This window comes from Mercenaria mercenaria, unplaced genomic scaffold (assembly GCF_021730395.1).
Source record: "Mercenaria mercenaria strain notata unplaced genomic scaffold, MADL_Memer_1 contig_2821, whole genome shotgun sequence".
NCBI classification, from domain to species: domain Eukaryota; kingdom Metazoa; phylum Mollusca; class Bivalvia; order Venerida; family Veneridae; genus Mercenaria; species Mercenaria mercenaria.
In genome coordinates this window covers 31,429-56,851 of record NW_026460904.1, presented here as the reverse complement: position 1 = coordinate 56,851, position 25,423 = coordinate 31,429, and the positions used below count along the sequence as shown (strand labels likewise).

General features: G+C 38.2%; 1 protein-coding gene across 1 annotated transcript in view; it reads right to left on the bottom strand.

Moving 5' to 3' along the window:
* Positions 1 to 1,441: 1,441 nt before the first annotated feature.
* LOC128552462 (protein mono-ADP-ribosyltransferase PARP14-like) overlaps positions 1,442 to 25,423 on the bottom strand; it is a gene marked incomplete at both ends in the record, with an annotated part of 31,016 nt that continues 7,034 nt past the window's right edge. The window contains 2 exons of the mRNA XM_053533501.1: positions 1,442 to 1,663; positions 19,985 to 20,221. Of these exons, the coding sequence (XP_053389476.1) occupies positions 1,442 to 1,663; positions 19,985 to 20,221 (459 nt within the window). The remainder of the gene's footprint in view (positions 1,664 to 19,984; positions 20,222 to 25,423) is intronic.

Sequence of the window (25,423 nt, the reverse complement as noted above, 5' to 3'; positions counted from 1 at the left end):
GATCCTGAGTTGTGACTATGACCTTGAACTGACATGGCTGACTCATGAAATATGCACATCGTATTGATAAGGTGAATATTTGACCAAAGTTTCATGAAAATCCTTCAAGGGATAGAAGATACAGAGCTCAAACCTTTGACCTTGAGTTGTGACCTTGACATTAAGTTGACATGGCTGACTCATGAGTTCTTGGTAAGGTGATCATGAGACCAAAGTTTGATGAAAATTCTTGAAGGGTTTTAGGAGATATAGTGGACACAAAATTGAAGGCTCAACATTTAGACCCTAAGGTGTGACCTTGACCTTTAGCCTGCATGGCTGACTAATGAGTTCTGCACATCGTCTTGATGAGGTGATCACTTGACCCAGGTTTCATATGAATCCTTCAAGGGGATTAGGAGATACAGAGCGGACACAAAATGGAAGACTCAAACCTTTGACCCTGAGTTGTGACCTTGACCTTGACCCAACATGGCTGACTCATTACTTCTGCACATTCTCTTGATGAGGTGATCATATTACTCAAGTTTCATGAAAATCCTTCAAGGGATTTGGGAGATACAAAGCGGACACAAAATGGAAAACTCAAAACTTTGACCCTAAGTTGTGACCTTGACATTGATCGGGCATGGCTGACTCATGAGTTCTGCACATCATCTTGATGAGGTGATCACTTGACCCAAGTTTTATAAAAAAAAATTCAAGGGGTTTAGGAGATACAGAGCAGACACAAAATAGAAAGCTCTAACCTTTGACCCCGAGTTGTGACCTTGACCTTGAGCCAACATAGCTGACTCATGAGTTCTGCACATCGTCTTGAGGAGGTGATCATTTGACCTAAAATTGATGAAAATCCTTCAAGGGGTTTAGGAGATACAGAGCAGACACAAAATGGAAGGCTCAAACCTTCGACCCTTAGTTGTGACCTTGACCTTGAGTCAGTATGGCTGACTCGTAAGTTCTGCATATCCTCTTGATGGGATGATCATTTGACCAAAGTTTTATAAAATTCCTTCTATGGGTTTAGGAGATACAGAGCGGACACAAAATGGAAGGCTCAAACCTTTGACCTTGAGTTGTGACCTTGACCTTGAGCCGACATGGGTGACTCATGCGTTCTGCACATCGTCTTGATGAGGTGATCATTTGACCAAAGTATCATGAAAATCCTTCAAGGGGTTTAGGAGATAAGGAGCGGACACGAAAGTGTTACGGACAGACCGACGGAAGGAGACCATTCCTATAACTCCCAACCACTCGTGGGTGGGGATTAAAAATTAACAACAATATATATTCTTAATGCATTGTCTAAACTGATTAAAACAAATATCATATTATAAGATGGATAACAAATGAATGTATCAAAATGTTTCTATAAGGGAACCTACTGGCAATTAAATGTAAGGAAGTGGTATATCAGATCCATGTGCACATAAAGTACCTGAATTGTTTGAAGATCCTTCTGATAAACTATAAATCTGACATCTTTGACACTAGACGCTGGATTACTTTCTGCAAATTTGGATACAGCTGTAAGCATTTCGCTTGCCACGATGTCGCGGGGAAATCCAAGGTTACCAGTGCCTATAGCAGGAAATGCTATACTAGTCTTGCTTTGTTTCTCTGCTTCTTTCATACAATCTTTCACTAACTTTTGTAAAGCCTGAAAGAAGAAATTGCACTAATTACAGATGAAACCATAACTTTATCTTTTAGTAAAATCAATTTTAGTTATAACATGGATAGAGTGAAAGTGCATTAAAACATGAAACAGAATTTCTAAATATAATTCATTGGACATTTCAGCCAGGGTAATGTAACTTGTGTCATATGATGTGGGTGATGAGAGAGGAAAATTATTTAAGTTTGAATCAAATTCATGTAGTAATAAGTAAATTTATAACAGAAATAGAGTAAAATACATCAAAAGTTAAACCTTTGAAACTTTAACCAAGCTTTTGATACCTAAGCCATAAAAAAATTGTTTCGGTATCCAGGCCTATCCTAAATTTTTGGCCCGACCCTAAACGTTTTATGGCCCTGGAGATTTTTTTTTATCAAAAAGTTCCATAACTGCATTTTTATGCCATAAACATGGTCAGTGATATTAGATATTAACTAACAGATGCTCTAAATGCATAACCTTCTATTTTTATTTTTTTTTTGACACAAAAATAATTTCCGGAAAGTCACACTTAATAAAACAGGAGGGCCAAGATTGCCTTAGGTCGCTCACCTGAGTAACACATCATAACAAGGTAAACATGTTTGATCTAGAGATTTCTCTGAGACAAATATTCTGACCAATTTTCATTAAGATTTGACCAAAAATGTGGTCTCTTGAGCGTAAATGATATTTTCTTTGATTTGACCTAATGATCTTATTTGTGACCCCACATGAACCAGATTGGTACTTGTCCAAGAATTCATAAAAACAAACATTCTGCTAAGGTTTTGGGAAGACTGGAGCAAAAAGTGGCCTTTAGAGTGTATACAAGCTTTTCTTTTGATTTGACCTTGTGACCTAGTTTTTGATCGCACCTGACCAAGATTCGAAATCATCCAAGAGTTTATGATAAACATTCTGACCAAGTTTTATGAAGATAAAATAAAAAATGTGGCTCTAGAGTGTAAACAAGCTTATTCTTTTACTTGACCTGGTGACCTAGTGTTTGATCCCACGTAACCCAGATAAAAACTGATCTGAGATTTCATGTAGACAAGCATTCTGACAAGGTTTTATGCACATCAAATGAAAAATGCAGCCCCTATTGAATACGCAAGGTTTTTCATTGATTTAACAGGTGACCTAGTTTTTGACCACAGATGATCCAGGTTCGAAATTGGGCTGAAGATAATAAAGATAAACATTTTGACCAAGATAGGGTCATAAACGTGGCCTCTAGCGTGTTATAAAGCTTTTCCTTTGATTTAACCGGATGACCTTGTTTCTGACCCAACATGACCAAGTTTCAAACTCGACCTAGAGATCATTGAGACAAACATTTAGACTAAGACTGAGTCACAACTTTGGCCTAGAGCGTGTTCACAAGCTTTTCCTTTGATTTGTCCGGGTGACCTAGATTTTGATTAAATGTGACCCAGATTTGAACTTTACCTAGAGGTCATCACGACAAATATTCTAACTAATTCTCATGAGCTTCAAGCTTAAACTGTGGTCTCCAGAGTGTTAACAAGATTTTCCTTTGATCTGGCCTAGTTTTTGATCCTACATGACCCAGTTGCAAATTTGGCCTAAAGACCTTCAAGACAAACATTCTGACCAAGTTTCATAAAGATTGAGTCAAAACTGTGGCCTCTAGAGTGTTTACAAGCTTTTCCTTTGATTTGATCAGGTGACCTATTTTTTACCTCACATGACCCACATTAGAAACTGACCAAAGGATCATCAAGACAAACATTCTGACAATGTTTCATAAAGACTGAGTCACAACTGTGGCCTCAAGAGTGTTCACAAGTTTTTCCTTTGATCTGGCCAATTACCCTAGTTTTTGACTCCACATGACCCAGTTTCGAACCTGACCAAGAGATCATCAGGACAAACATTCTGACCAAGTTTCATTAAGATTGGGTCACACTATGGCCTCTCGGGTGTTTACAGGGTTGCCACTAAGTTGAGAAAATGAAATACCCTGACTTTTCCCGACTAAACCATACTTTTCACTGACCCAAGACCACATTTTTTCGGCCTCCTCCTCCCAAACAGCCGTCCTATCCTCCCTTTTATACAAAACAGGAGAAGTATAAGATTAATCTGCTCCCGAGGCAAGGGTTGCAAAAGTCTTTCAATCTTCAGTTAACATAAACAAGTGGGCCATAATGGCCCTATATCGCTCATCTGTTATCATTGCACTCGAGGACAAGAAGGTCAAAAAAGTCATAAACAAGATCAATCAAAAAAATTATGAGATAATATAGTTGAAATTTTCTTAAAGTTACTTCAAATAAAATTATTTTCAAATCAGGCCAGTAGTTTCATCCAAGAAGTTTTCTGTATGCCATATGGGAAAATGAGCCCCACCCCCAGGCGCAATTTTTTTAATGAATCAAAATTATTTGAAAGAATTTGGTAGAGGGTCACCCAAGAAACATTTGTGTAAAATTATTCTAAAATCGGGCGAGCAGTTTCATACAAGAAGATTTTTCAGGTTTCCACTATATACATATAGGGAAAAGTGACCACGCCCTCTAGAAGCCATGTTTTTCAACTTATTTTAAAAACGGACCAGCAGTTTCTGACAAAAGGATTTTCAAAGTTCTATATAGGCATGTACGGAAAACAAGCAAATTCGATGAATTAGTATCCCCCGACGAAAGGGTTTGTGGTGAGGAATGGCAAAAAAATATATCCGGCAAAAAGTTAAGGATGTTAATAAGAAGCAAATAATTTCATTAGTCAAAATCAATTTAACAGAAAACAGATGTTTAATTAAAGAGTACATAATAAATGTATGATACTTTGATCCTGACTAAAGAATTTATTTTGAATGGGATATGCTTACTGTAATAAGCTTAGCTTTTAAAATTAAATGCAGTTAATTGAAATGTGAGCTTGAAGTTTAACTGGAACGAAATATTGTCTTTGAGTGGTTTGGCACCAGGGGTTGTTGTTTAACAAGTACATTTGAACTTAAAAGAACAGATGTCCTTAAGAGAACACAGGTAAGATATCTTGAACATGGCTGAGGACAAGGTTTGTGCAGTCACAACTTCACATGTTAAAGGTTTGAACATTTAAACAAGAGGACCATGATGGTCCTGAATCGCTCACCTATCCCCACATGACCCAGTGTTGAACTGAGTATGACGTCGTTATTTCTATTATTTGACAAAGTGACCTAGTTTTTGAGCACATGTGACCTAGATATCATCAAGATAAAAAATTCTGACCAATTTTCATGAAGATCCATTGAAAAATATGGCCTCTAGAGAGGTCACAAGGTTTTTCTATTATTTGACCTAATGACCTAGTTTTTGAAGGCACGTGACCAACTTTTAAACTTGAATTAGATATCATCAAGTTGAACATTCTCACCAATTTTCATGAAGATCTCGTGAAAAATATGGCCTCTAGAGAGGTCACAAGGTTTTTCTATTTTTCAACCTACTGACCTAGTTTTTGACGGCACATGACCCAGTTACGAACCTGACCTAGATATCATCAAGCTGAACATTCTCACCAATTTTCATGAAGATCCATAGAGAAATATGGCCTCTAGAGAGGTCACAAGGTTTTTCTATTTTTAGACCTACTGACCTAGTTTTTGACCCCACGTGACCCAGTTTCGAATCTGACCTAGATATCATCAAGGTGAACCTTCTGACCAATATTCATGAAGATCTCATGAAAAATATGGCCTCTAGAGAGGTCACAAGGTTTTTCTACTTTTAGATCTACTGACCTAGTTTTTAACCCCACGTGACCCAGTTTCGAACTTGATCTAGATATCATCAAGGTAAACATTCTGACCAATTTTCATGAAGATCCATTGAAAAATATGGCCTCTAGAGATGTCACAAGGTTTTTCTATTTTTAGACCTACTGACCTAGTTTTTGAGGCACGTGACCCAGTTTCAAACTTGACCTAGATATCATCAAGGTGAACATTCTGACTAATTTTCATGAAGATCCATTGAGAAATATGGCCTCTAGAGAGGTCACAAGGTTTTTCTATTTTTAGACCTACTGACCTAGTTTTTGATCCCACATGACCCAGTATCGAACTTGACCTAGATATCATCAAGGTGAACATTCTGACCAATATTCATGAAGATCTCATGAAAAATATGGCCTCTAGAGAGGCCACAAGGTTTTTCTATTTTTAGATCTACTGACCTAGTTTTTACCCCCACGTGACCCAGTTTTGAACTTGACCTAGATATCATCAAGCTGAACATTCTGACCAATTTTCATGAAGATCCATTGAGAAATATGGCCTCTAGAGAGGTCACAAGGTTTTTCTATTTTTAGACCTAATGACCTAGTTTTTGACCCCACGTGACCCAGTTTCGAACTTGACCTAGATATCATCAAGCTGAACATTCTGACCAATATTCATGAAGATCTCATGAAAAATATGGCCTCTAGAGAGGTCACAAGGTTTTTCTATTTTTAGACCTACTGACCTAGTTTTTGACCCCACGTGACCCAGTTTCGAACTTGACCTAGATATCATCCAGGTGAACATTCTGACCAACATTCATGAAGATCTCATGAAAAGTATGGCCTCTAGAGAGGTCACAAGGTTTTTCTATTTTTAGACCTACTGACCTAGTTTTTGACCCCATGTGGCCCAGTTTCGAACTTGACCTAGATATCATCAAGTTGAACATTCTGACCAATTTTCATGAAGATCTTGTGAAATATATGGCCTCTAGAGAGGTCACAAGGTTTTTCTATTTTTAGACCTACTGACCTAGTTTTTGACGGCAAGTGACCCAGTTTCGAACTTGACCTAGATATCATCAAGGTGAACATTCTGACCAATTTTCATAAAGATCCCATGAAAAATGTGACCTCTAGAGTGGTCACAAGCAAAAGTTTACGGACGGACGGACGCACGGACGCACGGACGGACGACGGACGCCGCACGATCACAAAAGCTCACCTTGTCACTTTGTGACAGGTGAGCTAAAAAAAAAAGGGAATGGAAATATATATATCTATATATAGATATATGTATATATTTATTTTTAGGGGGTGGGGGTGCAGGGGAACGGGAGAGGAAACAAAATTTCACATGCTGATTATAAATATTGATTAAAAAATAAAAATTTAAAAAAAAGGGTAAAAGGGTGAAGTGTGGTGGGGGGTAGGGGGCAGAGGATGCATGATCGGGGGAATGGTACAACCTGGAAGGTTTGAAAAAAAATCTAAAATAAGAAATGAAAAAAAAATTTTTTTTTGGGGGGGGGGGGGGGGGGGGGGGGGAAGGGGTGTGACCAAGGCAAGTGGGTGACCAGGTGTGGGTGCGCAACTTCACATGTTTATAATAAATGTTCACAGAAAAGAATGAAAGAAATTTAATGAAATTCTGCAAAATGGTAAGTTTGTTATGTACAAATATGTGGATTTTTAGACAATTAAAGGGCAATAACTCTGAAGTTACAAAAGAAATCCATACAAAACTGTCTGTGCACAGCCACATTATAGTGCTCTAAATTCTGTTAAAGTTTCATAGTTCTAGGTCAAATATATCAAAAGTTATGATGCAGAAATTGCCATATCTATATTACCCTATATAGTTAACACTAGAAACTTCTAAGGGCCATAACTCTGGTGTTACTTGGGCAATCTGTCTGAAACTTGATGGGCCCCATAACCTCATAGTGGTGAACATGTATATGAAGTTTGTTTGAAAAAAATCTAAAATAAGGAATGAATGGTTTTTTTTGTGGGGGGGGGGGGATGGGGGGATGGGGGGGAGCTGTGTGATCAAGGTAAGGGGGTGACCAGGTGTGGGTACACAACTTCACATGTTTACAATAAATGTTCATGGAAAAGAATGAAAGAAATTTAATGAAATTCTACCAAATGGTAAGTTTGTTATGTACAAATATGTGGATTTTATACAATTAAAGGGCAATAACTCTTAATTTACAAATAAATCCGAATGAAATTGTGTGTACACAACCACATTATGGTGATCTAAATTCTGTTTAAGTTTCATAGTTCTAGGTCAAATATATCAAAAGTTATGATGCAGAAATTGCCATATTTATAGTACCCTATATAGTTAACACTAGGAACTTCTAAGGGCCATAACTCTGGTGTTACTTGGGCAATCTGACTGAAACTTGACGGGCCGCAAGAACTCATAGTGGTGAACATATATATGAAGTTTTAAATAAATATTCCCAACCATTTACTAGATATGGCTCCGGACGGACGGACGAAAAGACGGAAGGGCGGACGGACGGAAAGACGGACGGACGGACAACGCCAAAACTATATCCCTCCGACTTTCGTCGGGGGATAATAAGCAAAACCCCTTGGGGGCCATGTTTTTCACTGAGTCAAAATTATTCGAAGGAATATAGTAGAGGGTCACCCAAGGAACACTAGTCTTGTGTAAAATTGTTTTGAAATCAGTTTTCTATATAGACATAAGTCTAAAGGACAGGAACAACAAAGAGAAGAAATTTAACTAAAAGAAAAAATTCTTACAAGGTACAGATAAGTCAAAATACACCTAAAATTTGGAGGTACCATCCATGTTGTACCACAGAAAAGTGGTCTCGGTTTTTCCCTACGGCCAATAATAAACAAGAGGGTCATGATAACCCTGAATCGCTCACCTGAGTAATATGAGCTACATGTTTAAAATGGCACGCTAATGCTAAAATATTAGAACGTAGGTCACATTCATGGTCACTGAAAGTCATTTTAAGACCGAAGTGCAAAACTGTACATGTCATCCAAATCTCAAGGCTGTATTTTAAAAAACGAGAAAGTATGTCAGTAGGTCAAGGTCACAGTCAAGTGACTCCTAATCGCTTGTGGTCATCGGGTAATTATAATTAAACAGTCTTGGAAATATATTATATTATCTTTTTAAGTATTTATTCCTACATGTATATAACTCAAAAAACAAGTGACCCCAGGGCGGGGCCCCTTTTCACACCAGGGACATAATTCGAACAATCTTGTTAGAAATCCTCTAGGCAATGCTACATATCAAATATCAAAGGCCTAGCCCTTGAACTTTCAGACAAAAAGAATTTGTTCTCCTTATATAAGTCTATGTTAAATTTGGGACCTCCTGGGCTTGGCCTCTTTTTCCACCAGGGGCATAATTTGAACAATTTTGGTAGAGCACAAGGCAATGTAACATACCAAATATCAAAAGCCTAGGCATTGCAGTTTAAGGCAAGAAGATTTTTAAAGTTTTTTCCTTTATAAGTCTATGTAAAACTTGAAAAACACCCGGGGCAGGGCCTCTTTTCAACCCAGGGTTATAATTTGAACAATTTTGGGAGATGACCACAAGGCAATGCTACATACCAAATATCAAAGGCCTAGGTCTTGTTGTTTTAGACAAGAAGATTTTTAAAGTTTTTTCCTATATAAGTCTATGTAAAACTTCTGATCCCCGGGGAGGGGCCTTTTTCATCCCAGGGGCACAATTTGAACAATCTTCATAGAAGACCATAAGATGATATCACATGCCAAATATCAAGGCTCTACACCTTGCGGTTTTGGACAAGAAGATTTTCCTTTCGGTTGCCATGGCAACCAGAGTTCTGCATTGAATTCAATTCTTTGAACAATTTTGAAAGGGGACCACACAAGAATCACTCCTGTGAAGTTTGGTGTAATTCTGCCCAGTGGTTTTCAAGAAGAAGATTTTTTTAGAAATTGTTGACGGACGCACGACCCACGACCATCGACGGACATTCAGCAGTCACAAAAGCTCACCATGAGCCTTTGGCTCAGGTGAGCTAAAAAGTTACTAAATCAGCTATTTATAGTAACATAAACGGGAAGTAATTAACAAGAGGGCTAAGATGGCCCTAGTTCGCTCACCTGAGAAACACACCATAACAGTGTAAACATGTTTGACCTAGTGATTTCATGGAAACAAATATTCTGGCCAATTTTCATCAAGATTGGACCAAAACTGTGGTCTCTTGAGTTTAAACAAGTATTTTCTTAGATATAAGCTAGTGACCTAGTTTTTGACCCAAGATGACCCATATTCGAACTTGACCTAGATTTTATCAAGGCAATCATTCTGAATAAATTTCACGAAGATAAATTGATTTGTTTTTGTTTTGGGTTTAACGCCGTTTTTCAACAGTATTTCAGTCATTTTGCGGCGGGCAGTCAATCTAACCAGTGTTCCTGGATTCTGTACCAGTACAAACCTGTTCTCCGCAAGTAACTGCCAACTTCCCCACATGAATCAGAGGTGGAGGACTAATGATATCAGACACAATGCCGTTTATCAAATAGTCACGGAGAACATTAGCCCCGCCCGAGGATCGAACTGGCGACCCCGAGATCCGTAGACCAACGCTCTTACCTATTGAGCTAAGCGGGCGGGCACGAAGATCAATTGAAAAATACAGTCTCTATCGCATACACAAGGTTTTTCTTTGATTTGACCTAGTGACCTACTTTCTGACCCCAGATGACCCATATTCAAACTAAACCTAGATTTAATAAGGCAATCATTCTGACCACATTTCATGAAGACCAATTGAAAAATACAGTCTCTATTGCATACACAAGGTTTTTCTTTGATTTGACCTAGTGACCTAGTTTTTCATCGCAGCTGACCCATATTCAAACTCGACCTAGATTTTTTCAAGGCAGTCATTCTGGCACAACCTTATGAAGATCAATTGAAAATTACAGCCTCTATCGCAAACGCAAGGTTTTTTCTTTGATTTGACCTAGTAACCTAGTTTTTGATCCCAGATGACCCATATTCTAACTTGACCTAGATTTCACCAAGGCAATCATTCCGACCAAATTTAATGAAGATCAATTGAACAATACAGTCTCTATCACATACACAAGATTTTTCTTTGATTTCGACCTAGTGACCTATTTTTGACCCAAGATGACCCATATTCAAACTCGACCTAGATTTCATCAAGGCACTTATTCTGACAAGATTTCATGAAAATCAATTGAAAAATACAACCTCTATCGCATACACAAGGTTTTTCTTTGATTTGACCTAGTGACCTAGTTTTTTATCCTAGATGACCGATTTTCAAACTTGTCCTAGATTTCATCAAAGCGATCATTCTGACTAAGCTCATGAAGATCAACTGAAAAATACAGCCTCTATCACATACACAAGGTTTTGCTTTGATCTGACCTAGTGACCTAGTTTTTGACTCCAGATAACCCATTTTCGAACTATGCCTAGATTTCATCAAGGCAATCATTCTTACAAAATTTCATGAAGATACGTTGAAAACACATACACAAGGTTTTTCTTGGATTTGACCTAGTGACCTAGTTTTTGACCCCAGATGACCAATTTTCGAATCTGGCCTAGATTTCATCAATGTAATCATTCTGACCAAAATTCATGAACATAGTTGAAAAATACAGCCTCTATCGCATACACAAGGTTTTTCTTTAATTTGACCTAGTGACCTAGTTTTTGACCCCAGATGACCCATTCTCAAACTTGGCCTAGATTTCATCAAGGTAATCATTCTGACAAAATTTCATGAAGATCAGTTGAAAAATACAGCCTCTATCGCATACACAAGCTAAATGTTGACAGACAGACGACAGACGACAGACGCCAGACGACAGACGCCGGACATAGAGCGATCACAAAAACTCACCTGAGCTAAAATCAAGAGGGCCATGATGGCCCTGTGTCGCTCATCTGAGTACCATTGCTCAAAATGATATAATCATGTTTTGACATAGAGCACATAGGCATGCACATTAAATATCATCAGGATCAACATTTTCTTGTAACAGTCCCTCTTGACCTAGTCAGGGCCGATTTCCATACCAAGTTTGAGCGTCCTAGGCTCAAATGCTGCATTTTTGTACTAACATGACTATTCCTTACCCTGGAAGACTTAAATAACATTTACAAGAGGACCATGATGGTCACCTGACGTCGTTTTTTCTATTATTTGACATAGTGACCTAGTTCTTGAGCTCATGTGACCCAGTTTTGAACCTGACCTAGATATCATCAAGATAAAAATTCTGACCAATTTTCATGAAGATCCATTGAAAAATATGGCCTCTAGAGGTCACAAGGTCTTTTATTATTTGACCTACTGACCTAGTTATTGAAGGCATGTGACCCAGTTTCGAATTTGACCTAGATATCATCAAGATGAAGATTCTGACCAATTGTCATGATGATCCATTGAAAAGTATGGCCTCTAGAGAGGTCACAAGGTTTTTCTAATTTTAGACCTACTGACCTAGTTTTTGACCAGAGTTGACCTAGTTTCAAAAATTCAGTCAAATGTTATCTACCCTGATTGTCCGAGTCCATCTGATGGCACAAATGACATTTCAAATCAGTATCTTCATTGGTTACTGAAACACACCAATTCAAATTTGAAACAAAGGGAGGTAATTTGACATAAAATCAGTCCATAGCTATCTACCCAGATTGCCTCAGTCCAACTAAAGACAATAATGAAATTTCAAATGAGTTCTATAAATATTCACAGAGATAAATCCATTTTTATTAAAGTCAAGGGAAGTAATCATGCATTGGTATATGCATGTAGAAGATACAGAGTACAAGCTTAAACAACAATATATTAGTAAAGTATTCATATTAATAAATGTTCAATCAAGAGTTATCTCATATGAAAGAAGACATAAATAACATTTCAAACCAATCTCATTAGAAGCTGCAAAGGTGTATTCATTTAGATAAAAAATAAAGGGAGGTAATTTGTCATAAATTCAGTCAATATGTATCTTCACTGATTTTAGTCCATCTGTTGACATAAATGAAATTTCAGATTAGTATCTTCATTAGTTACGGAGATATACCCATTTTAATTTGAAATAAAGGGAGGTGATTTTACATAAAATCAGTCCATAGTTATCTACCCTGATTGTCTCAGTCAAACTAATGACAATAATGAAACTTCAAATAAGTCCTATAATTACTTACTAATATAAATCCAATTGATTACAATCAGGGGAGGTAATCAGATATAAAATAATTCTGGAACCTACGATTGGATCTGACAGATTCGTCATGGAATCCAAGATTTATTGTTGTTGAAGATATTTTGCAAGTTTGTATCGAATCAAACCATTAATGAAGACTCTATATGGCTGCAAAAGCCAAAATAGCAAATTTTGGACCTAGAAGGGGCCATAACTCTGGAACCCATAATGGAATCTCAGCAGTTCAAGAAAGGAACCAAGATCGTATGGTGATACAAGTTGTGTGCAAAATTGGTCAAAATCAAATCGGAAAATAAAGCTGCTATTGTGCAGACAAGGTCAAAATAGCTAATTTTGGCCCTTTCAGGGGCCATTTCTCTGGAACTCATGTCACCTATGTGACAGGTGAGCTAAATAATTATTTGTAATTGAACAAAAGAAGAATCTGTAAAATAAAAACAAGAGCACCGCAATGCAACGCAAATACAGAACAATATACACACAAAAGAAAGTAATATGACCTTTGACCCCTATATGTGACCTTGACCTGGAAGTGAGCCATCCGAAACATGCGCTCTGCACGTCGTTTCAATGAGGTGAACATTTGTGTCAGGTTTCTTTCAAATCCTTCAAGGGGTTCAAGAGTTACAGAGCGGAAGGGAAATTGCTAACCAACCGACAGACAGACAGACGGACACCGAGGCGATAACATAATACGTCCCTTCGGGAATATAAAAAGGTATCGAGATCTTATGGTGATACAAGTTGTGTGCAAGTTTGGTTAAAATCAAATCATAAATGAAGCTGCTATTGTGCAGACAAGGTCAAAATAGTTAACTCTGGCACTTACAGGGCCGATAACTCTGAAACCCATTATGGGATCTGGCCGCTTCAAGAAAGAAACCAAGATCTTATGGTGACACAAAATTTGTGCAAGTTTGATTAAATTCAAATCATAAATGAAGCTGCTATTGTGCAGATAATGTCAAAAGAGCCAATTCTGGCACTATCAGGGGCCATAGCTCTGGAACCCATGATGGAATCTGGCCGGTTCAAGAAAGGATCCGAGATCTTGTGGTTATACAAGTTGTGTGCAAGTTTGGTTAAAATCAAATAATAAATGAAGCTGCTATTGTGCAGACAAGGTCAAAATAGCTAAATTTGGTCCTTTCAGGGGCCATAACTCTGGAACCCATTACGGGATCTGGCCGGTTCAAGAAAGGAAGCGAGATCATATGGTGACACAAGTTTTGTGCCAATTTGATTAAATTCAAATCATAAATGAAGCTGCTATTGTGCAGACAAGGTCAGAAAGCTAATTATGGCCCTATCAGGGCCATAACTCTGGAACCCATTAAAGAATCTGACCAGTTCAAGAAAGGAACCAAGATCTTGTGGTTATACAAGTTGTGTGCAAGTTTGGTTAAAATCAAATCATAAATGAAGCTGCTATTGTGCAGACAAGGTCAAAATAGCTAATTTTGGTCCTTTCAGGGGCCATAACTCTGGAACCCATTACGGGATCTGGCCGGTTCAAGAAAGGGACCAAGATCTTATGGTGACACAAGTTTTTTGCAAGTTTGATTAAATTCAAATCATAAATGAAGCTGCTGTTTTGCAGACAAGGTCAAAATAGCTAATTCTGGCACTTTCAGGGGCCATCACTCTGGAACCCATAATGGAATCTGGCCAGTTCAAGAAAGGAAAAAAAGATCTTATGGTGATACAAGTTGTGTGCAAGTCTGGTTAAAATGAAATCATAAATGAAGCTGCTATTGTGCAGACAAGGTCAAACAAGAGGACCATGATGGTCCTGAATCGCTCACCTCTTCCCACATGACCCAGTTTTGAGTATGACGTCGTTTTTTCTATTATTTGACATAGTGACCTAGTTTTTCAGCTCATGTGACCCAGTTTTGAACTTGACCTAGATATTATCAAGATAAAAATTCTGACCAATTTTCATGAAGATCCATTGAAAAATATGGTCTCTAGAGAGGTCATAAGGTTTTTCTATTATTTGACCTATTGACCTAGTTTTCGAAGGTACGTGACCCTGTTTTGACCTTTATCTAGATATCATCAAGGTGAACATTCTCACTATTTTCATGAAGATCTCATGAAAAAAATGGCCTCTAGACAGGTCACAATGTTTTTCTATCTTTATACCTACTGGCCTAGTTTTTGACCGCACATGACCCAGTTTCGAAACTGACCTAGATATCATCAAGGTGAACATTCAGATCAATTTTTATGAAGATCCATTGAAAAATATGGCCTCTAGAGAGGTCAAAAGATTTTAATAATTTTAGACCTACTGACCTAGTTTTTGACCGCAGTTGACCCAGTTTCAAACTCGACCTAGATATCATCAAGATGAACATTCAGACCAACTTTCATACAGATCCCATGAAAAGTATGGCCTCTAGAGAGGTCACAAGGTTTTTTTAATATTTGACCTACTGACCTAGTTTGTTAAGGCACGTGACCCAGTTTCAAACTTGATCTAGATATCATCAAGGTGAACATTCCGACCAATTTTTATGGAGATCCATTCACAAGTATGGCCTCTAGAGTGGTCACAAGGTTTTTCTATTTTTAGACCTACTGACCTAGTTTTTGACCGCACATGACCCTGTTTCGAACTTGACCTAGATATCATCAAGATGAACATTCAGAACAATTTTCATACAGATCCCATGAAAAATATGGCCTTTAGAGAGGTCACAAAGTTTTTCCATTATCTGACCTACTGACCTAGTTTTTGACGGCACGTGACCCACTTTCGAACTTGACCTAGATATCATCAAGACGAACATTCAGACCAACTTTCATACAGATCCCATGAAAAATATGGCCTCTAGAGAGATCACAAGGTTTTTCTATTATTTGACCTACTGACCTTGTTTTTGAAGGCACGTGACCCACTTTCGAACTTGACCTAGATATCATCAAGGTTAACATTCTGACCAATTTTCATGAAGATCTCATGAAATATATGGCCTCTAGAGAGGTCACAAACTTTTTCTATTTTTAAACCTACTGACCTAGTTTTTGACCGGACTTGACCCAGTTTCAAACTTGACCTAGATATCATCAAGATGAACATTCAGACCAACTTTCATACAGATCCCATGAAAAATATGGCCTTTAGAGAGGTCACAAGGTTTTTCTATTATTTGACCTACTGACCTAGTTTTTGACGGCACGTGACCCAGTTTCGAACTTGATCTAGATATCATCATGGTGAATGTTCTGATCAATTTTCATGAAGATCCATGAAAAATATGGCCTCTAGAGAGGTCACAAGGTTTTCTATTTTTAGACCTACTGACCTAGTTTTTGATGGCACGTGATCCAGTTTCGAACTTGACCTAGATATCATCAAGGTGAATGTTCTGACTAATTTTCATGAAGATCTTGTGAAATATATGGCCTCTAGAGAGGTCACAAGGTTTTTCTATTTTTAGACCTACTGACCTAGTTTTTTACGGCACGTGACCAAGTTTCAAACTTGACCTAGATATCATCAAGGTGAACATTCTGAGCAATTTTCATGAAGATCTTGTGAAATATATGGCCTCTAGAGAGGTCACAAGGTTTTTCTATTTTTAGACCTACTGACCTAGTTTTTAATGGCACGTGACCCAGTTTCGAACTTGACCTAGATATCATCAAGATGAACATTCTGACCAATTTTCATAAAGATCCCATGAAAAATGTGACCTCTAGAGTGGTCACAAGCAAAAGTTTACGGACGGACGACGGACGACGGACACCGCGCGATCACAAAAGCTCACCTTGTCACTTTGTGACAGGTGAGCTAAAAAGCTAATTCTGGCCCTTTCAGGGGCCATAACTCTGGAACCCATACCGGAATCTGGGAATCTGGCCAGTTCAAGAAAGGAACCAAGATCTTATGGTGATACAAGTTGTGTGCAAGTTTGGTAAAAATCTAATCATAAATAATGCTGCTATTGTGCAGACAAGGTCAAAATAGATAATCATGCCAATACAAGTTTTGTACAAGTTTGATCAAAATTGCTTGCAAAATGTGGTCTCTATCGTGTTCACAAGAAATTGTGGAAAGATGACGGACAGACGATGGATGGACGGACGAAGGGTGATCACGTTGGTTATTTCAAGGGCCATACCTCTGTAATAAGCACTAAGATTTTCAAGAAGAATGCCAAGTGTGCAAGGTAGGTCACAGCTGCGCAAGTTCATATCATGATAAAGACTCGTGCAAGGTTTAATCAATTTATATGTAATACTTTTTGAGTAAGGCGCGTCACAAGGAGATGTGCATTTTTGACTATTTCAGGGGCCATAACTCTGGACCAAGATGAAATAATAGGAGGTGCGCATGTTCACATCATGATTTAGACTCATGTAAGGTTTCATGAATCTATATCAAATACTTTTTGAGCTAGGCGTGTCACAAGGTGAAAATGTGCATTTCAGGGGCCATTACTCTAGAAATAGGGGTCGGAGTCAGACGGAAAATAGGAGGTGCGCAAGTTCATATCATGGTAAAAACTCATGCAAGGTTTCATCAATTTATATCAAATACTTTTTGAGATAGACGCGTCACGAACTTCGGACAGACGCACAGACGCACGGACACACGGATGCACACAGGCACGCACGGACAAGACCAAATCTATATGCCCCCGCCACTCATGGGGGGCACAAAAAACACTTTTCCCTGACTTTTCAAGGTAAGCTGCAACCCTCCAGGTGACTTCTAATACAGGTTAGACTGCAAAGGTATGCTACATACAGGTGACTACTGATGCTGTTTAGTCTAAAAGAGACTGTTGTGAGCAGAAGCACGTTGCATACCTGTAAACACTAATGCAATTTAGATTGTTAAAAACTTATGAGCACAGACATGCCATATATAGATGGTTACCACTAACTCAGATTTGGCGCAAAAAAAAAATTGTGAGCAGAGGCAAGCTATATCCAACCGACCACTATTGCAGGTAAATCTGCAGAGGTTTGTTTGTTTGTTTGTTTGTTTTGGGTTTAACGCCGTTTTTCAACAGATTTCAGTCATGTCACGGTTGGCAATTAACCTAACCTGTGTTCCTCGATTTTGTACCAGTACAAACCTGTTCTCCGCAAATAACTGCCAACTTCCCCACATGAATCAGAGGTGGAGGACTATGATTTCAGACACAATGTCGTTTATCAAAATTTATTATAATATTCACAGTGAACATACGCCCCGCCGAGGATCAAACTCACGACCCCGAGATCCGTAGACCAACGCTCTAACTACTGAGCTATCTGCAGAGGTATGCCATATACATGGGAACACCAATGCAGGTGAGAACGCAGTGGCACGCAAATACAGGTGACCACTAATGCAGGTAAGATTTCAAATAATGCCATATAGAGGTGACCTCTAATGCAGATTAGATTGTAAGAAACTTGTAACCAGCGGCCCGCTTTATACATGGGACCACTAATACAGGTAGGACTGCAGAGGCATGCTACAATGCTACATACAGGTGACCACTAATGCAGCTAAGACTGCAGTGACACGCAAATACAGGTGACCACTAATGCAGGTAAGATTGCAGAGGCATGCAAATATATGGGACTCCTAATGCAGATAAAGTTGCAGAGGCATGCATGTTCAGATGACTTCTAATGCATATAAGATTGCAAAGGCATACAAATAAAGGTAAACACTAATGCAGCGAAGACAGTCAAGGCATGCCGTATACAGTGACCTGTAAATTAATGCAGATTTACAGAAAGAAAAATGTAAAACGCTACACGCATGGGCCCACTAATGCAGGTAAGACTGCAAAGACATGCACATACTGGCGACATTTAATGCAGGTAAGACTGCAAAGGCATGCAATATACAGGTGACCACTAATGCAGGTTAAACTGCAAGAAACTTGTGAGCAGAGGCGTGTCTTATACAGGTCATCACTAATGCAGGTAAGACTGCAGAGGCATGAAAATACAGGTGACCTCTAATGCAGGTTAAACTGTAAGAAATTTGTGAGCAGATGCAAGATACATTCATTATACCACTAATAAAGGTAATACTGCACTGCAGAGGCATGAAAACACAGGTGACCACTAATGTAGGTTAGACTGTAAATGCCTGCTGTGCATCATGCATTATTAGATTATCGACTTTTGTTGTTGAATATCACTATCTCCATCTTTCTGACCATTTATTTTCAATATAAAGTTTTCATTTTTTCTATCATCAACTTGTTCTCCGGTGCTAAGAAAACTGTTAATTACAAATCAGTAATAACAAGCGCTTGTAGAACACGAAATGCTCCCCCCCCCCCCACCCCTCCCAGATGCATTCAGTAGCACAAGGAACAGAAATTATTTGGTCACTGTGCACAAAAGTTCTACTGTTCTTGGTCAGTGACCTTTTTGACCTATTGACCTCAAAATCAATAAAAACCCTGCTGGTCACGATCAACCTCCATTATATTCTGTGATACTAGGCCCAAGCATTCTCAAGTTATCATCCGGACACCGTTTAGCAGTTCCTGGTCACTGTGACCTTGACCTTTGACCTTCTGACCTCAAATCAATAGGGGTCATTTCCTGGTCATGACCAACCTCCGTATAAACTTTCATGACCCTAGGCCCATGCAGTCTTGAGTTATCATCCAGAAACCGATTAACTGTTCTGGGTCACTGTGACATTGACCTTTAGCCTACAGACCTCAAAATCGATAGGGACCAACCTCCCTGTCAACTTCCATGATCCTAGGCCAAAGCGTTCTTGAGTTATCATCCGGAAACTGTTTAACTGTTCTGGGTCATAGTGACCTTTAACCTACTTATCTCAAAATCAATAGGGGTCATTTGCTGTTCATGATCAAACACCCCATCAACTTTCATGATCCTAGGCCCATGCGTTCTTGAGTTATCATCTGGGAACTGTTAACTGTTCTGGGTCACTGTGACCTAGACCTTTAATCTACTGATCTCAAAATCAACAGGGGTCATCTGCTTGACATGATCAACCACCCCATCAACTTTTATGATCCTAGGCCCAAGCGTTCTTGAGTTATCATCCCGAACCAATTTAACTGTTCTGAGCCACTGTGACCTTGATCTTTGACCTAATGATCTCAAAATCAAAATGGGTCATCGGCTCGTTATTGCCAACCATCCTATCAACTTTCATGATCCTAAGCCCAAGCGTTCTTGAGTTATCATCCGGAAACAGATTGGTCTATATACCGACCGACCGACCGACATCTGCAAAACAATATACCCCTCCTTCTTCGGAGGGAGGCATATTGATTATTGTTAAAATGTAAGAAAGTACACAAGACATACCTGTTTACATGATGTATCTTTGCTTCCATCCCAATTTGTCATTGAACTATGGATAACAACATCACACTTAAGATTCTGCCCAGATGTTATAGCTATCTCACCATCTTTTATGCCATTTGGATATTTGCCTGATACTTCTTGCTGAAGTTCTACTCCACCTGTTTTCAGTAACGAGGCTGAAACAGCTCCATTCTTTAAGTCAAGATTTTTAGCAGTAGTGTTAACTATCACATCAACCTAAATGAATAAACAAAGATAAAAAATAATTGTTAAAGAGTTTCAAAACAAATGGCAACCATTTGTTCATAGAAGCAAAAACCACAACCTTACTTTTTTCAAACAAGAGGGCCATGAAGGCCCTGTATCGCTCACCTGACCTATTGACCTAAAGATCATCAAGATTAGCATTCTGACCAAGTTCAATTAAGATATGGTCATGAACGTGGCCTCTGGAGTTTAAACTTTTTTTCCTTTAATTTGACCTAGTGAACTAGTTTTTGACCCCACATGACCCAGATTCGAACTTAACCTTAAGATCATAAAGATTACCATTCTGACCAAGTTCCATGAAGATACAGTCATAAATGTGGCTTCTAGACTGTTAACAAGCTTTACTTTTAATTTGACCTGGTGACCTAGGTTTTGACCCCATCTGACCAGATTGGAACTTAACCTTAAGATCATTAAGATGAACATTCTGACCAAGTTTCATAAAGATATGTCATAAATGTGGTCTCTAGTGTTCACTAGTTTTCCTTTCATTTGACCTGGTGACCTAGTTAATGACCCCACATTACCCAGATTCCAACTTCGCCTAAGGATCATCAAGATTAACATTCTGACCAAGTTTCATTAAGATACAGTCATAAATTTGACCTCTAGATTGTTAACAAGCTTTACATTTGATTTGACCTGTTGACCTAGTTTCTGATCCTACATGACCCAGATCTGCTCTTGTCCTAGAGGTCATCCAGACAAACATTCTGATCAATTCCCATGCGTTTCAAACTTGAAATTAGATCTCTAAGAGGGTTGACAAGCTTTACATTTTATTTGACCTGGTGACCTAGTTTTTTAACCCATCTGACCCAGATTGAAATTCCAACTAAAGATCTTCAAGATAAACATTCTGACAAAGTTTCATTGAGATATGGTCATAAATGTGGCATCTTGGGCTAAAAACCAGGTCACCAGGTCAAATCAAAGGAAAAGGTTGTTAACACTCTAGAGGTCACAGTTTTGACCCAATCTTAATGACACTTGGTCAGAATGTTACCCTCAATAAAATCTAGGAAGAGTTCGATATTGGGTCATGTGGGGTCAAAAACTAGGTCACCAGGTCAAATAAAAGGAAAAGCTTGTTAACACCGTAGAGGCGACATTTATGACTGTATCTTTATTAATCTTGGTCAAAATGTTAGTCTTGATGATCTTTAGGGCAAGGTCGAATCTGGGTCAGGTAGGGTCAAAAAACTAGGTCACCAGGTCAAATCGAAGGAAAAGTTAGTAATAACTTTAGAGGCCTAATTTATGACCTTATATTATTGAAACTTTTTCAGAATATTAATCTTGATGATCTTTAGTTCAAGTTCAAATCTGGGTCAGCTAGGGTCAGAAACTAGGTCACCAGGTCAGATCAAAGGAAAAGCTAGATTCGAAGTTTACCTAGAGATCATCAAGTTTAATATTCTGACTAAGTTTCATGAAGACACAGTCATAAATGTGGCCTCTAGAGTGTTAACAAACTTTTCCTTTGATATGACCTAGTGACCTAGTTTTTGACCCCACCTGGCCCAGATTTAAACTTGACCTAAAGATCATCAAGATTAACATTTTGACCAAGTTTCATTAAGATATGATCATAAATGTGGCCTCTAAAATGTTAACTAGCTTTTCCTTTGATCTGACCTGGTGACTAAGTTTTTGACCCCATCTGACCCAGATTGGAACTTAACCTTAAGATCATTAAGATGAACATTCTGACCAAGTTTCATAAAGATATGTCATAAATGTGGTCTCTAGTGTTCACTAGTTTTCCTTTGATTTGACCTGGTGACCTAGTTAATGACCCCACATCGCCTAAGGATCATCAAGATTAACATTCTGACCAAGTTTCATTAAGATACAGTCATAAATTTGACTTCTAGATTGTTAACAAGCTTTACATTTGATTTGACCTGTTGACCTAGTTTCTGATCCTACATGACCCAGATCTGCTCTTGTCCTAGAGGTCATCCAGACAAACATTCTGATCAATTCCCATGCGTTTCAAACTTGAAATTAGATCTCTAAGAGGGTTGACAAGCTTTACATTTTATTTGACCTGGTGACCTAGTTTTTTAACCCATCTGACCCAGATTGAAATTTCAACTAAAGATCTTCAAGATAAACATTCTGACAAAGTTTCATTGAGATATGGTCATAAATGTGGCATCTTGGGCTAAAAACCAGGTCACCAGGTCAAATCAAAGGAAAAGGTTGTTAACACTCTAGAGGTCACAGTTTTGACCCAATCTTAATGACACTTGGTCAGAATGTTACCCTCAATAAAATCTAGGAAGAGTTCGATATTGGGTCATGTGGGGTCAAAAACTAGGTCACCAGGTCAAATAAAAGGAAAAGCTTGTTAACACCGTAGAGGCGACATTTATGACTGTATCTTTATTAAACTTGGTCAAAATGTTAGTCTTGATGATCTTTAGGGCAAGGTCGAATCTGGGTCAGGTAGGGTCAAAAACTAGGTCACCAGGTCAAATCGAAGGAAAAGTTAGTAATAACTTTAGAGGCCTAATTTATGACCTTATATTATTGAAACTTTTTCAGAATATTAATCTTGATGATCTTTAGTTCAAGTTCAAATCTGGGTCAGCTAGGGTCAGAAACTAGGTCACCAGGTCAGATCAAAGGAAAAGCTAGATTCGAAGTTTACCTAGAGATCATCAAGTTTAATATTCTGACTAAGTTTCATGAAGACACAGTCATAAATGTGGCCTCTAGAGTGTTAACAAGCTTTTCCTTTGATATGACCTAGTGACCTAGTTTTTGACCCCACCTTGCCCAGATTTAAACTTGACCTAAAGATCATCAAGATTAACATTCTGACCAAGTTTCATTAAGATATGGTCATAAATGTGGCCTCTAAAATGTTAACTAGCTTTTCCTTTGATCTGACCTGGTGACTAAGTTTTTGACCCGACATGACCCAGATTCCAACTTGTCCTAAAGATCATCAAGTTTAACATTTTGACAACGTTTCATGAAACACAGTCATAAATATGGCCTCTAGGGTGTTAACAAGCTTTTCCTTTGATTTGACCTGGTGACCTACTTTTTGATCCAACCTAACCCAGATTTCAACTTGAGCTATAGATCATCAAGATTAATATTTTGACCAAGTTTCATTAAGATTTGGTCATAAATGTGGCCTCTACAGTGTAAACTATCTTTTCCTTTGATTTGACTGGGTGACCTAGTTTTTGATCTACATGACCTAGATTCAAAGTGGACTTTAAGATCATCAATATTAATATTCTGACCAAGTTTCATGAAGATACAGTCATAAATGCGACCTCTAGAATGCTAACAAGCTTTTCCTTTGATTTGACCTGGTGACTTTGTTTTTGAACCCAGATGACCTAATATCGAACTCGTCCAAGATTTTAGTACGGGTAACATTCTGACCAAGTTTCATTAAGATTGGGCCAAAGTTGTGACCTCTAGAGTGTTAACAAGCTTTTCCTTTGATTTGACCTGGTGACCTAGTTTCTGATCCCAGATGACCCAATATCGAACTAGTGCAAGATTTTATTGAGGGTAACATTCTGACCAAGTTTCATTAAGATTGGGCCAAAATTGTGACCTCTAGAGTGTTAACAAGCTTTTCCTTTGATTTGACCTATTGACCTAGTTTTTGACCCCAGATGACCCGATATCGAACTCGTCCAAGATTTTATTAAGGGGAAACATTCTGACCAAGTTTCATTAAAATTGGGCCAAAAATGTGACCTCTAGAGTGTTAACAGTCAAATTGTTGACGACGGACGGACGGACGGACGACGACACAGGGTGATCGCTAAAGCTCACCTTTGAGCACTTCGTGCTCAGGTGAGCTAAAAATTAACTATGATGCATGTTGGAATTGTTGATTCTTATTAAGTCAATAAATTAAGTACAGAACTATAATAAAAGGCAGGTTTTCATAAGAACACTGGTGAGTCATAATATTTGGAAGAAAGATACAAGGTGCATCTACTATAATGTACAGAATTTGAAATTGTTTTTATCATCAACAGAATTAATCTGGTGCACTAGAACCAGCGCACTTTTATCACAATAATTCTAATATGAGTAATTATATCAATTGTTGATTCAAACTTGTACTTCCCATTGTTATAAATGATCACACACATATAGAAAAAATAATTTTCAACAATAAACATGAGCTAAAATCCAAAGCTGTCTTACCATAGCAAAAGCAACTACATGTATCAATAAAATCACTTTATCACTTGTGTTGCTGCAACAACACCCCCACCCTCTCCAAAAATGTTTTGCAAAAGGAAGTACAAGGAGACATATATTAATATGTTTGAGGTCAAAGTCATTAAAAGACATTACATTTTATGCAGAACTTAAAAACTATCTACAAGAGGGCCATGAAGGCCCTGTATCGCTCACCTGACCTATTCACCTAAAGATCATCAAGATTAACATTCTGACCAAGTTTCATTAAGATATAGTCATAAATGTGGCCTCTAGAGTGTTAACAAGCTTTTCATTTGATTTCACCTAGTTACCTAGTTTTTGACCCCACATGACCAAGATTCGAACTTGACCTAAAGATCAACAAGATTAACATTCTGACTAAGTTTCATGAAGATATAGTCATAAATGTGGCCTCTAGAGTGTTAACAAGCTTTTCCTTTGACTTAACCTAGTGACCTAGTTTTTGAACCCATCTGACCCAGAATTGAATGTGACATATAGATCACCAAGTTTCATTAAGATATGATCATAAATGTTGCCTCTACAGTGTTAACTAGCTTCTCCATTGATCTGACCTGGTGCCCTAGCTTTAGACCCTACATGACCCGGATTAGAAATTGACCTAAATATGATCAACGTCCACATTCTGACTAAGTTTCATTAAGATACAGTCATAAATGTGGCCTCTATGGTGTTAACAAGCTTTTCCTTTCTGACCTGGTGACCTAGTTTTTGACCCCACCTGACCCAGATTTACTCTTGACCTAAAGATCCTCAAGATTAACATTCTGACCAAGTTTCATTGAGATATGAACATAAATGTGGCCTCTACAGTGTTAACTAGCTTTTCCTTTGATTTGACCTGGTGATCTAGTTTTGATCCTACATGACCAAGATTCAAACTGGACCTTATGATCATCAAGATTAACATTATGACCAAGTTTCATGAAGATA